The sequence below is a fragment of the Mustela lutreola genome, chromosome 4, assembly GCF_030435805.1.
Source record: "Mustela lutreola isolate mMusLut2 chromosome 4, mMusLut2.pri, whole genome shotgun sequence".
Lineage (NCBI taxonomy): Eukaryota > Metazoa > Chordata > Mammalia > Carnivora > Mustelidae > Mustela > Mustela lutreola.
In genome coordinates this window covers 165,195,855-165,210,251 of record NC_081293.1, presented here as the reverse complement: position 1 = coordinate 165,210,251, position 14,397 = coordinate 165,195,855, and the positions used below count along the sequence as shown (strand labels likewise).

The window sequence follows — 14,397 nt, the reverse complement described above, 5'->3', positions numbered from 1 at the left end:
TTGGTCATTCTAAAGGAGAGCCTGAAGGACAAAAGAATGTAGAAATTTAATTTTTTAAAATACTTTAGCCCTCATTTAAAGTTATTTTTGGACATCTGCAAGGCACATGCAAATGTAGCTTCAGTACTTAATTATTCATTTGGAATAATTTTGAAAAAAAGTATTATTTCTGCCAGTCCTCTAACCTCAAGTTCTGACTCTTTCTTATTAATTATAATTACTCTGTTTGTTAATCCTACCATATTGGGTTAAAATTTGAAGGAAAAAAATATGTATTTTTTAACATATGTGTCTGTTTACTACTGTTGTATGTACAGAGTTTGCTTATTAAGTTTTATGTTATCCTTGGATCCGCAGAGGTGATAATGTATTCAAATGACATTTGCTTTCCTAAATATTTAATTGAATTTGTCATTTGATGATACATCAAAAATCATTCAGAGGATATTGTCATTTAATGGACAATAAAATTGATGCTAATTTTTTTTATGTTGTTTCTTTCAACTTCGCATTTAGAACAAAGGAACAATTTCCTTGTCCTATCTTTTCCCTACAGTAAAAAGCTTTAAGGTAGCATGCTGTCTTTTGTTTAATTTTTGTTCCATCGGTATGCAGCCTGGTGATTAATTGCTGCTGTGTTTCCATCAAAGATCTTCCATAACACATAATATATGATTTGTCTCCCAATTCATAATGTTTTTTTTTTTTTTAACGTGTATATTTTAAAATAGACATGAGTCTATTGTTTCAGGGAGAAGAAAAGGAACAACTATCAAAACAAACAAAAGCTAATACAATATTAAAAAAATGCAATATTTTAAAAATTCTTATTCTCTGTAACATGTCTTCTCTGCAGAATTCCTGAAAATTTAAAGATTTTCTATTTTATAAAGAATATACTTTTGAGTGAGATTTAATTTTTTTAAATTATTTTAGAGAATCCCTGAGTTTGTAAACTGGTGAATAGTAGGAAATAAAAGGAATGAATCCAGTGCGGTAGAGATGTTGTTTTTCCCTGTTCCTGATACTCTTCAGGTTGTATGACTGTATTTTACATATTTGACTTGTGCAAACACTCCTGCGTTATCAGTCAGCTAGCGCTATAACCTCCTGTTTTCTCCCACAGGGTATCTTTCCTTCCAGCTACGTTCACTTGAAAAATGCCTGTGTGAAGAACAAAGGGTAAGAAATGAGTTTTATTAATAGTGAGAGGATTTTCACAGAACCATTGCTTAGTTGAGAATTTGAAAGGCTTAGTAATTGTCTTGACAAATGAACTACAGGAGATCATGCCATTGTCTTTGTGGTTTGATAAAGGTGGATTACACAAAGGCAGCTGGTAGAGAAAATGTAATACTCTCCATCTGGATGTGCTGGACTGGAGAAGAATCTAGGGCATCACAGGTCTCTCATTGTCCACAGATCATGGAATCAGCCTAATCTGAAGCAGAAGGAGTTGGTTCTTTTTGGTTTCCTGCTGTATGGAGAAGCATGGCAGCCAACTCATGGAGTGCTGAGTCATGTTTCAAACCCCAGGAATTTCCTAGATTCACCACTGATTATAAGCAGCCAAGTCTGACTGTTTTCTCCTAATTCAGGATCATACCGTATCCTTGTGTGACCATTTCATAAAGCCACTCTTCTATTTTAGGAAATGGCATTTCTGTTTATTGTTTGATTGAACTCATTCATCACCCAAGATCTCTCATACATTTTAGAAGGTTTTCTAGTCGATTTGCAAAAGGACTTGAAGGAGCTGTCAGAATAACAGATGATTCAAATAAAATATCATAGTGTAAAACAGTAGAACTTGCTTAGTTAAGCGGTTATCATGAGCAGACCAATCATTATCAGTAGGCCGTGGGTTTGGACCCAAACATTTGCTGCCAGTGCCACAAGGAATACTCACTGGACCATTGAATGATTGTCATTTTATGACAGAAGAAACAATGCAGATTCAGCCATAAAAATTACATTTTACTTCAAATAGAAAAAAATAGCAGTTTACTTGGATGACTAAAGCACATTTTAAATAATAGTAAATGAGATCTTCAAACTTGAATTTTACCAAAAGAGTTCCAGGGATGCTATTTACGTAGATGATTATTATATCCACTGTCTATAAAGGTAAAGTATTAATCTTAGTGCATTGAAATAACTTCTGCAGGTGGACAAGAGTCTATGATATAAATACCCTGAGAGTTACTTACATAGATAAAACTGGAGGAGATCCTTATACTTTGTATCCATATACGCAGAAACATACACATACACACACATATATGCTACTTTAAACAATATTACTATTACTAGCAGTAGCAGTAGTAATTATTTAAACTAGTAGATTAAAATCATAATTCTGATATAAATAATTACAACTGCTACTACCCTTTTTAATAAATGGGTGTCCTTTGGGAAGGTTGTGTAGCTGTAACCCACCAGAAATGAATCAAGGAGAGTAAACAGTCCTTTCGGAGTTCTCCTACGAGGCTCACTCTGACACTGTCCAGCCCCCCGCAAGTGAACCAGAGGAAACCATAGAAGATACTTTAGCCACAGGCTCACTCTTTGTTCTGATCTTTCTGCTCTAGTGATCTGGGCTGGACAGTGTGGAAACCCCAGGGTCTCTACCCTGACCCTTAATGGTGTCCAGCTAGGTAGACTCATGCAGCCAGTTCTCTCTGCTGCCGTTGCCCCAAGCCCCACCCTACGGCTTGAACTCTGTGGATCAAAGGGCCACTCAGCCCCAACGGAACACCCAGAACAAGGGAAATAGAGGATGCTAGCAAAGACGATGTCCAGCATCATTCCACCCAGTGGAAGTCCTCCCTCTCAAAGCAGAATGGGGTGGGTCATTATCAAAACAAGTGCTTTCTTTTATTTATTTATTTTTGTCCTAGACAGTAACTGGTACGTGTCTGGCCCCCTTCCTTGAGCCTGAGGAAGTTTAAATAAGGCTATAGATGTCTCAAATTTTAGTTGTGTAAATTTAAGACTTGGTTGTCGGTTCCCCATGTGACACAAGGCATCATGAACATTAAGTAGCAGGAGAATGTTGGGGGTAGAACCCAAGCTTGTTTTCTTTTTTTTTTTTCCAAAGATTTTATTTATTTATTTGGCAGAGAGAGAGAGAGAGATCACAAGTAGGCGGAGAGGCCGCCAGAGAGAGGTGGGGAAGCAGGCTCCCTGCTGAGCAGAGAGCTCCATTTGGTGCTCCATCCCAGGATCGAGACCCAACCCTGAGATCATGACCCAAGCCGAAGGCAGAGGCTTAATCCACTGAGCCACCCAGGCGCCCCCAAGTTTGTTTTCTTAAAAAGAAAAAAATTTATTGGAATTGGTTGAGATCCTAGATTCTAGGACCGTTAACTGGAAGAAAACTTAAGCCTGAAAACATTTGAGAACACGTATTACCAGATAATTGCTTTCCCAAAGAGGGACTTCTTTGGGATTTTGATGTAAACATCTCTTATTTTAGGATCAGCAGCCTGATGGCCCACCATGATTAAGTAGCTGCAAAGTATATCTCAGGATAACTGAACAAAATGTAATCAAGGGCCACTACTTACAACTGTTTGAACATTGACTTTGGTTTTGATATAATTAAGAGGAAACAGCTGCCTCACCAAAAATGGTGATTTTGTCAGGCTTCTTAAAAATTTACATTTTGTTTGAACAAATCCCAAATCAAAGTCTCACAGATGGAACTGCCCTTTTGTTGGTTCCTGGGTCTTCAGAGCATTGTCAGGCTGATGGGGGTCCTTAAATTAAATTACGGTTTATGAACAACGAGGCCACTTCAGTAGTGTTTAATTGCTGCGTGAGGTCATGCCACGTTTTAAATGTTAAGTAGGGCGTCGAGTTGTCCTGGAAATTCATTGTTCCCTTCTTGACCTTACATCTGATCATTTTATAATCTCTGTCTCCAAATATTCATCATGTAAATTGCAATGGCTGCTTCAAAAGCAAAATAAAGGCGCTACCAATTTGAAAATGTCACACATAGACTTGATAAAAGGTTCTGTGTGTGTTGCAGTTCCTATACTACTGTTTACTTTCTTTCCTAGTTTTAAATCCCACTTTTACATTTTCAGCTGTGTTTAAGCCCTAGAAAGAAGGGAAGTACAGAGCAAGTACTTTAGCAGCCCTATGAAATGAGGAAATGAGCCTCTGTTGGTGAAGGTTTTAGTTCTCTTACTTGCTGTCAAGAAGGCTTTACATACGACAATTATACACCCTTTGGATATAACATCACAAAAGAACAGAGCAGTTATTAGCCTCATGCTAAGAAGTAATTTTCCCTTGATCATCTAGACAACCTGGTTCGGCGTCTCAAATGCTGTTACCTTGTACCTGTTAGATGTTGTCCTTGAAAAAATACATACATGTTAAGAAAATAAGTCCTATCAAATAGCTGGTAGCGTTCTTTTGAGATGTTGTGCTGATATAGCCACTTAGGCATTTTAACCTGCACACACACTGAAAAGAATTTGAAAAACCAAATTTGAGATGAGGAAAAAAAGGTTGTTTTATGTCAAAGAGAAATGGAAGATAAAGGAAATTTGGATTTTATTTTTGTCCATGGCTTCATGCAATATCAGGACCACTTACATACACTAGGAGATGTTTATGTGAATGTTTTCCAAGTATAGTGGTTTGCTTTTAGAGAAGAAACAGGAATGGTATAGGACCCTAATTGGAGAGAGGAACATTGCGCAATGGATATTGGAACATCTGTGATAGCAAAAGCTTTTAAGTTCAATGATGCATGATAACATTACTAAGAGACTAAGCATTTTTCATGGTCCCATGTACAAATAATGAAAACAAAGTGTTGATAAGATCAAGTGAGTGGGGACGCCTGGGTGGCTCAGTGGGTTAAAGCCTCTGACTTTGGCTCAGGTCATGATCCCGGGGTCCTGGGATCAAGCCCAGCATTGGGGCTCTCTGCTCAGCAGGGAGCCTGCTTCCTCCCTCTCTCCCTCTGCCTGCCTCTCTGCCTGTGATCTCTGTCAAATAAATAAATAAAATCTTAAAAAAAAAAAATAAAGATCAAGTGAGTGTTTAATCTGTACCTTGGTGTCTAGATATTTCTAACACTAAGTTAGTTTGCAGCCATAATACCCTGATCATTGAAAAAGTCTGTTACTCCCTTTGAGTCCTATGGTCATAGTGCTTGAAAAGCAAAAGCTATCTCATAATTTATGCAGACTTGGTGACCTCATGTTACATGAAGGCTTTTGGGCTTGAGAGGTTAAATGAGTTGTTTTTTAGTGGTCACACTGTGGCTGGAGCAGAAGTCTTCTGATACTGTTTCTTCTGACCACACTCCTCAAACTTGATGTGGATGAAGTGGCTGGACCTTTTGGTATTATTCTGCCATGACCCACATAACATTCCTCGCATGGGTCTCTAATCAGATCCTCGTTACAGTCTGCAGAACCCAAAATAATAGACAGTTTTCTTTCCCACTTTTATCTTTCAGAGGATTTCAAAGAAGATTGTTATCTATGATAATTGCATGTAGACTTTGTTTTTCTCTTTAATTTCACAGACAATTTGAAATGGTTATTCCCACTGAAGACTCCGTTATAACAGAAATGACATCAACATTAAGAGACTGGGGAACCATGTGGAAACAGCTCTATGTGGTAAGTAACTTTTTAGTGTCATAATTTTTGGATAGAGAATTATTTTAAGAAAAACTTGAACAGGAGTTAGCATCGACTAATTGTTGAGCACCTGGTTTAAGGCACTAGGGGTCCTCCAGATGTTAGAAATACAGAGCCTAATAAGACATAATCTTGCTGTAATCCATGTGTCCACTAAACATGGGCTCTCTAAGTTTTTTTTTCAAGATGCAGGAATGTAAAAGATGATTTTTATGGCATCTCATCGATCAGAATGGTTTACATGGAAATAATTAGTGTCAGGCTTTCTGAGTATTTTTAATTTTCAAGGAGAAAAATTTATTTTCAGTGCAATTGGAGTATCGGTGGTATTTTATTCTAATTTTCTATAAATGATTCAATATATGGAAAATGACAGACTCCTTAGGCCAAATGAGCCAGAATATTTTAAATACACAAGAGAAAGGAATATTTCCTGAAAAAAAAAAAAAAAAAAAAAAAGAGGTCAGGTCAATGTCTGGAGAGTATGCTTTTATGTATTTATTTACCTGTTACAACAAATTATACTTATTGAGAGCTTACTGTGTTGCAAACCATGGGGAGGTACGCCATATGCAATGCCTCATCAACTCCATACACCCACTCAAGGAAATGATGACCGAGAACATCCCCAGCTTACAAAGAAGGAACGTGAGGCAGAATGAGGTTCTTGGCTGTGGCCTACGCAGTGGGAAAATGGCTGAGCTGGGATTCTGATGTGAATCTAGTGCCCTCACTTTGGGTCTCTGAATATGCACACATTTGGAGGTGGTGAAGCTTTGAGGAAGATGAATGCTATTTCTCCTTTTATTTTCAAAGACATTTATGGAACAGCTTAATCATTTGAAGGGAGTGCGTTCAAAATATAAAGGTGTACTTAGCCTGACAAAACGATTTGAAACAGCTTGTCAAAGAGAAAATCCCAATTAGTGAAGGACATTGGCACAGAATGACAGTTTTCATTGTCTGTTACATATAAAATGCAATAGGATATTTCACTGAGGCAAGAAAATCTTAAAAATAAAACCCCTTTTGATGTTGGATTTAACTGACCACTCCCTCCTGGAGCTGGTGGCTTTAGGACTCATTACGAAAATCCACAAAACAGTCTTAGATGAAATGCCGGTCTGAGCTTTGCTGGAATGAGGTAAATGCAAAGTCAAGGTAACTGAACTCAAGGGATCTGTGCTGAGAGGTTACAGAGGAAATGCAGATCTCCCTTCCAGATTTTTTTTTAAAGATTTTATTTATTTACTTGACAGAGATCACAAGTAGGCAGAGAGGCAGGCAGAGAGAGAGGAAGGGAAGCAGGCTCTCTGCTGAAGAGAGAGCCCAATGCATGGCTCCATCCCAGGATCCTGAGATCATGACCTGAGCTGAAGGCAGAGGTTGACCCACTGAGCCACCCAGGCACCCCTCCCTTCCAGATTTTTGAAAAAATTTATATTACGAGGAATATAAAATCCAAGTATTATTTCAACTTAAAATAATGTATATAATATGTGGAAATGAAACTATTGGAAATGTTCACATCATTGCATCTTAAATACCCAACAGAAGAGTTATGAAAAGAATGGCAGTGTAAGCGTCCTCCATTAGCAGAGATAGAACACCAGCACTTTGCCTTTTATGTGGCAGCTTGTGGGGAACAAAGTTGAATTTCCTCTTGATTCTGCCTCACCTAGCTATTTTTACCTGCTTTTCAGGTTGTGAACATCTATTTTGGGGACATACTTGATTGGTTTGAAAATCTGTGTGTTGTAAGCTCTAGGAGTAACTTTTCCACCTCCTCATGTCCTGAGTAATGGACACAGAGATAGAATGATTTAAAAGTTCCCCTGGATACTGGCATTGTAGTCAGTTATGTTAGGGACAAATATGAAGTTGAACCTGAAGGGAACAGATTTTCGACCTTGAGAATGAGGCCGACTCGGCTGTGTTGGGCCTTCCGGGTTCTCTTTCCCTTATACAGGTGTTTTGAGCCCAGTGTTTTGATTCAAGTTCATCCTTGCTCTTTTCCAGTGGTTTTAAGGTGCCTGGCTTCTCCACTGGCAGATGTTTGATGAGGATAAGATCTTGTAAATTGTAAGAATTTTATGAGATATACTTAATATAAGTAGAACATTTAGCTTAAAAGCTCATGGTAAATACTTGAGAAATGTTAGTTGCTCTTTTTCATATCATTGGTAAGAGTCTAAATAATGTTCTTTAAAATATCACTTAATAAAATACCGGTAATATAATCACAAAAATCTTAGGAGAAATTCAGCAGCCATCCTTTACTTAAGTACTTCTGTGCATGCCTTTGGCTGGATATTTTAGAACTTTCTTCCCTGGTGCTCTGCCAACTTGTATTTATTCTCATGTCTTTAGCAGAGATAACCTATTCAGGGTCCCATGCTAAGTGGTAAAACCTGAGTCGAAAGGTAGATCTGCTGCCTCCAAACCCATGCTGTTTTCATTTTGAGGCAAATGGAAACTTCCCATTCTCTAAAATACTCACAATTAGCTTTTTTTCTACATTTTGCACTTATTGCAGGAACTTTCAGATACTGTTTTATTCCAAGGCTTGAATATTATATTCTACCCTTTTCATTTAATGTTAAACCAAGAGCATTTTTCATATTTTCTAAATAGTCTTCATAACTCTTCAGTATTTACAGTCCACTTTTTCAAGACTCACCATTTTATGACCAGCTGTCAGCCCAGACCTGATACATACCTGATACTTTCCCATGAGGAGGGCTGGTTTGCTGGTTAGGGCTGCGGTATGTCAGGGTTCCTGTGTCCCTTCCCTAAAGGGAACGCTGACCAGCTGGTTTCATTTTTACGAAGGATCCAGCTTCCTTATCGTCTTAGCATTCTCTTCAACTTAAGTACTAGAGGAGACATCATTAGAAAATGAAGTCCATCCTACCGCACAACTGTAAAACACCGTCGTCCCCAAGAGCAGGGCTGATGGCTTTTCCAACAGAGCTGCCTCTTCATTTTGCTGCATAGGACTTGACTTATTTTATATCTTCCTTATGTAATTTATTTGACTCGTGTGGACCTTTCCATTGGCCACTGACCACCTCAAGTCTTTCTTGATCTTTCCTTACTGTTTCACATGACTTAGATGGAATCTAGCTCTCAAGATCCACAAAATGACCTCCCATAAATCAAGGATCCCATTCTTCTCCAGCTGCTGGGCCTACCCGAGGGAGACCCAGCATCTGTGGTTGGAGGATCACACCCAGTGGAGACCATGGACTCTGAGCCGTGAATTACCAGAGTATTGCATTACAGTGTGCCTGTCGTGACTTGTATGGGAGCGTATAACATGAGTAAAGAGTGAGAGGTAATAGTAGAACAAGCATAGTAGAGAGCTTTAAATGTCGAGAGCACAATTATTTTTATCTCAGAGGACCAGGGATAGTGTCATGGAGAAAGCTTTGCTGTTCAGCCAGCACATTTGTCTTACCCGCACAGTACATTAAAACACTCCAAGTCACCAAGTCTTGATAAAGTAGAAGACATGTTATGACTTTTTTAAATGTTAAAAAAAAAAAAAAAATGTGTTCTGACCGAGCATCTTTTCCCATCCCACAGAACTTCTGCTATTTCTGGCAGTTTCTCACTGCAGAGGGCTTCAGATGTATGATAAATCTCAATCCTTTTATACCACTGTTCATGTCCTCTACTAATATTTTAGTAGAAAGTAAAAGTATAGCTTCTTGTTAAGAAAGAGGAAGGGCTGGGGTGCCTGGGTGGCTCAGTGGGTTAAGCCTCTGCCTTCGGCTCAGGTCATGATCCCAGGGTCCTGGGATCCAGCCCTGCATCGGGCTTTCTGCTCCGCTGGGAGTCTGCTTCCTCCTCTCTCTCTCTGACTGCTTCCTTGCCTACTTGTGATCTCTCTCTCTGTGTCAAATAAATAAATAAAATTAAAAAAAAAAAAAAAGAAAGAAAGAAAGATGAAGGGTAGATACTTAGAAATAGTTTTGCCCTCCATGTCTCTAGGTAAGAGATACAGGCCAGCTTTGGGTAAAGAGACAACGTTAGCAGAAGGCTTGTCCTGGACCAACCCCACGGCAGTAACAGTATTAGTAACTGCCAACACTTGGGTGGTATTTATTCTAGGTCGGGCATTATTCTAACAGTTTTGGTGTATTAACTTATCAATCTTGACAGTGACCCAATCAGGTAGTTATTATAATATCCATTCTATAGATAAGAAAATACACACGAAGAGGTTAATAAGTTGCCAAAGGTTTATCAGCGAGTAAATGGCAAACTTGGAATGCAGATTGCACAGCCAGGCTCCCAAGTCTGTGTTCTTCATCACTGTGCTGACCTCCCTTCACCAACATTATCTCCAGGCCACAAAACAACTGTATAGGAAGGTAGGACTGTCTGTTTCACAGATGACAGAACTCACTCACCAAGGCTTTAAAACAAATAAGTAGCAAAAGCAGCGTTTGAAGCTGGGAGTTTCACCCATCTTCCTTATGTTAAGTCGCCTTGCTTGACAAATTTCCCAGGAGAGTATTGAATCTACATGAATATTTAACAAGTAAGAAAGAAAACAGTGTTTGTTCATAGACGTCTGAATAGTGACCAGATAATAGCAGTGAATGGGTTTGAGAGTTCTCTGTGTAGAGCCAGCTTGTGATGGGAAATACAGTAAAGCAGGAAGACCAGCATGTAAGAAATAATAAGAATATCATAGTGTTTTCTGTTGAAGCGGGCTTTATTGTATGCAGCCACTGTTGAGAGAAGAGAGAAAAGAATGTGAGTAAGAGTTATCACGGAAGGTTCCTGACAGAGGTGGATTCGGGTGGAGCCTTGAAGGACAGCAGAATGTGGATGGAGCTAAAGAAAGGAGGGTTGGAGGTGGAGGAGGGGCAGTGCTCCGGGCGTGGAGGCGTGGTGAGGACTCCTGGAAAGGGAAGTTGGATTCTTGGACAGCACCTGGCCGTGCACCTGGCTGAGAGTGTAGAGCGCAGCGGGCGTATTCGAGTGTGAGGGGAGAGGGACCCGTTCACAGAGAATCTGCCCACCGAGTGGCAAGCACATGGAGGCTGAGCTGGACTTGTCCCCCCTCCCCGCTCACTCTGGGGACTGACCACCGCTTCCATGTTTGGGTACTTCCCAGAGAAATGAAGGCGATCTCTTCCATCGGCTGTGGCACATCATGAATGAAATCCTGGATCTGCGCCGGCAGGTGCTGGTGGGCCATCTGACCCACGACCGGATGAAGGATGTGAAGCGTCACATTACCGCCCGCCTGGACTGGGGCAATGAGTGAGTACCGTCCCCCATGGTGGTGGTGGTGGGGGCCGGGGTGTCTCTGGTGACAGATGTCACATAGGTGTGAGTCACTGTGTGGTAATAACACCGAAAACACCATATGGGGTTTTTTCAGTTTTCTCCTTGTGGGGACTTAGGGAAGACGGTCATCGATGGAGCTGAGAACTGGATCCCCTCAGGCTGGGGAGGGCACCAGGATGTTGTTTGTTCTCTAGTGGCCTGTGAGGTCGACAGTGTGCACGTTCTTGTAGAATATGAAATATTTACAGGGATCAACCGGATAAGGCTTCTTCTAAATAGGTCTTATTTAAAAATAAGCTTTAGGTTTGGCATGTGTATTTGCTTTTAATATATACCCCTTCCGTATTGTGGTAATATGTCACCAGACTAATCTGGAGGGAGACGCTGATGTTAACACTGCCTATTAAGTCTTTTTTTTTTTTTTTTAAAGATTTTATTTATTTATTTGTCAGAGAGAGAGCGAGCGAGAGCGAGCACAGGCAGACAGAGTGGAAGGCAGAGTCAGAGGGAGAAGCAGGCTCCCTGCAGAGCAAGGAGCCCGATGTGGGACTCGATCCCAGGACGCTGGGATCATGACCTGAGCTGAAGGCAGCTGCTTAACCAACTGAGCCACCCAGGCGTCCCTGCCTATTAAGTCTTAAAACAGGTGCACCATGGGGGAATTGATTATTGCCCTTGAATCCGCCTGTGTGTAGATATTGGCCCCTTTGAGGAGCTGCTTTGGAGAACTCAGTAAAAAGTAGACCAAGATTTATTCTTAAATAAAACTATGACTAATCTAAAATAACCTCCAAACACTTCAGTTAATCTCATCATTTAAAGCTCTGATCAGGGCTGATATTGTACTAAGTATGAATGCTAATATGTGGGTGAGAAATTAGAATACACTTTGGCTATGATCCTGGGCTTGTTGCAAGAAGTCAAAAGGTCTCTCAGTGTCATGGTCTTGTCCTCCCTTCCTTTCCCCTCTCAGTCCCCATTGGCTAATTGGACCTTCAAAGGATCTTAGGGGTACAGAATAAAAGAAAAGCCAGCAGAAAAGGGGGAAATGGCAGGACATACACCACAGATGAATTCACCTCTTATTGAATCTGGAAAAATCGATTTGAAGCTAGAGTGCAGCTTCTTCTGACTGCAGGAAGTTGCTCTCTCAGAAGCCAGTTTTGATTCCTCTGAGATGAGATGACTACAGTTATGAGCACATGGACCTACTTTAAGCCTCATGCTCACCTTGAGTACTTGGGCTATTTTGTTGAGTAAGATGTGCCATTCATCTTTTACAGATGAGCAGTATGATAGCCCCAAGTTATTTACCTTTACAAGATTGATTCCGTGGGGGATTAAAAAAAACAAAAAACAACCGTAGGTGGGGAATGGCAACAGGACATTAGACTAGGAATGCTGCTTTTTGAGACATGAGGCGAATTCCTGAGCCCTTCTTGACTTCACTTTTCTCACCTGTGGAAGGAGTACGTTGAACTAGAGAAGGTCTGTGGGCCGTTTCTGCTCCAGGACTGTATGAGTCCAAACACACAGCATTTCCTGGGGAAGAAAACATGGCGGCCATTTGCACCAAGCCTCCCGTCTTGCTATGTGAGATGAGGCAGAGTGGGTGGGGGTAATTTCAAGGCTGTTTGAAAGGGACTCATGCTGTCTTTCCTGTGTTTCTTTTTCATTTTGAAAAAAAATATTTTGAGTTTTCACTGACTTATATTGGCTCTTAGTCATTATGCTGGTCCTTCTTTAAAGATGAGTTTGTAAATAGGAAGAAAGTTGGATGAAGTAGCTTATCAAAAATAGCATAGAAATATAGAGCAGGCAGAAAGATACTTTTTCAGTTTTAGGAAGGAGATGATGACAGAGAGAAAAACATTAATTATGACTGAATCATGACTCCGTTTTGACTCATGTAAATTCTAGCTTTACTTTGGGCAGTTCTGTGGCTAATTTATGGTAAGTTGGGAAAACATTGATGCATGAAAATGAACAATATAATTTATATAGCTCATCCTCAAATTCATGAATTTTCTAAGGTCTCATTCTGTTTTCTTTGACCACTTAACTTAAAAACAACTTACAGCACACAGATTGTGCATTTACTGGCTTCTTGTAAGTATTAAATCAGTTGTCTTATTGAGTAGTGCTAAAAGAAAAACAAATTCAGATAATGCAAGAGAATTATCTCTAGATAATTAAATTATCTAGATTAAACTAGATCAGATTTTTCTGCAAAATTATCTGTCAGCATGTAGATCTCTGGATGACCATAAATTAAGAATGTTCAATCTCATGTTGTGTATCATGAGACCATGTAACCAGTGGTAAAGAGAAGCCCTCTGCATGTGGGAAGCTTGGGAGGAAGTGGAGGAGGAGCTATTTCCTTTTGTTCCTTAACAGAGCCATGAAAAGAAGTATCCACACCTGGAAGTGTCACACAGAGTTAAAATAATGATACCTGTTTCTGTTCTCCATAGAGTCCTGTGTTGTCCTTTGACTTTTCTCACTAAGATCATACAGGAGGGAGAATCCATTCTTTCTTTCTTTCCAGTGACTGAAATGATAAAGAGTGTGCCCCTCCCTTCCCTGCTCTGGTCTCCCATATCCTGAGCATTTACTCCTTTCTCCTTTTACCTCATTTCTTCTTCCTGATATTAAAACACTGCCTGGATCCTGTTCTGTGAGCTAGGAAAATCTCAAACACTGGGAGAGGTATCCTAAGGATATACCTAGGAATGAACAAAACAAAATAAAAACAGAGGAAGCTCTCTTCATACAGCTAGGACCCAGGAAGCCAGCAGAAACTGAACAATTACAGCTTTAGGAGAGAAAGACTTGCAAGTTAAAGGTTCCTGGGACCCCAGGACCAGGAGGTTTCTGGACTTCACACCTGCTCCAGAGCCTTTGCGGCTAGAGTTGGAGTTTTCTCATTCTCCAGTGATGGACACCAGTTGTCCTTCGAATATCTTTTCTTCCTCGTGCCATATGGCTGATGCTCTGACTTTCCAGGTCCAAATTCTCAAAGAAGGAATTTCATTGAAAGCCAAAATCTACTATTCCTGTCTAGACTGAGGTTTTCTACCAGCCACTCATAAGCTATTGGCCAGTCCCTGGATTATTTGTCCTTAGGTCAGGTGTCTATCTGTTAAGCCAGTCATGTGTGCCTGGGGTAGGGGAGATGTCAGATGACTAGACTGCCTCAGCAATTCCTCATGACACCCAGGATAGGACAGCTTCTCAAAGAAGGAGCTGTGGGTAAGGTTGGTGCCATGATTCATGTGTAGTTATATATCCTCTTTCCTTTGCTAGATAATCTTTCCTCAGCAATACCGTCCTGGTGTCAAATGATGTCTTATATTGGAGTGCAGTGGTTCTCTCTTGGGAGGGGGCAGAGAATGGGGAATAGACCCTATCAGAATCC

At 40.2% G+C, this 14,397-nt stretch overlaps 1 protein-coding gene across 3 annotated transcripts in view; it reads left to right on the top strand.

Moving 5' to 3' along the window:
* DOCK4 (dedicator of cytokinesis 4) overlaps positions 1-14,397 on the top strand; it is a 455,246-nt gene that overhangs the window by 208,182 nt on the left and 232,667 nt on the right. For all 3 annotated transcript variants that reach the window (XM_059171596.1, XM_059171597.1, XM_059171595.1), the window contains exons 4-6: positions 1,127-1,182; positions 5,555-5,651; positions 10,804-10,952. In XM_059171596.1, coding sequence (XP_059027579.1) covers positions 1,127-1,182; positions 5,555-5,651; positions 10,804-10,952 — 302 coding nt within the window. The remainder of the gene's footprint in view (positions 1-1,126; positions 1,183-5,554; positions 5,652-10,803; positions 10,953-14,397) is intronic.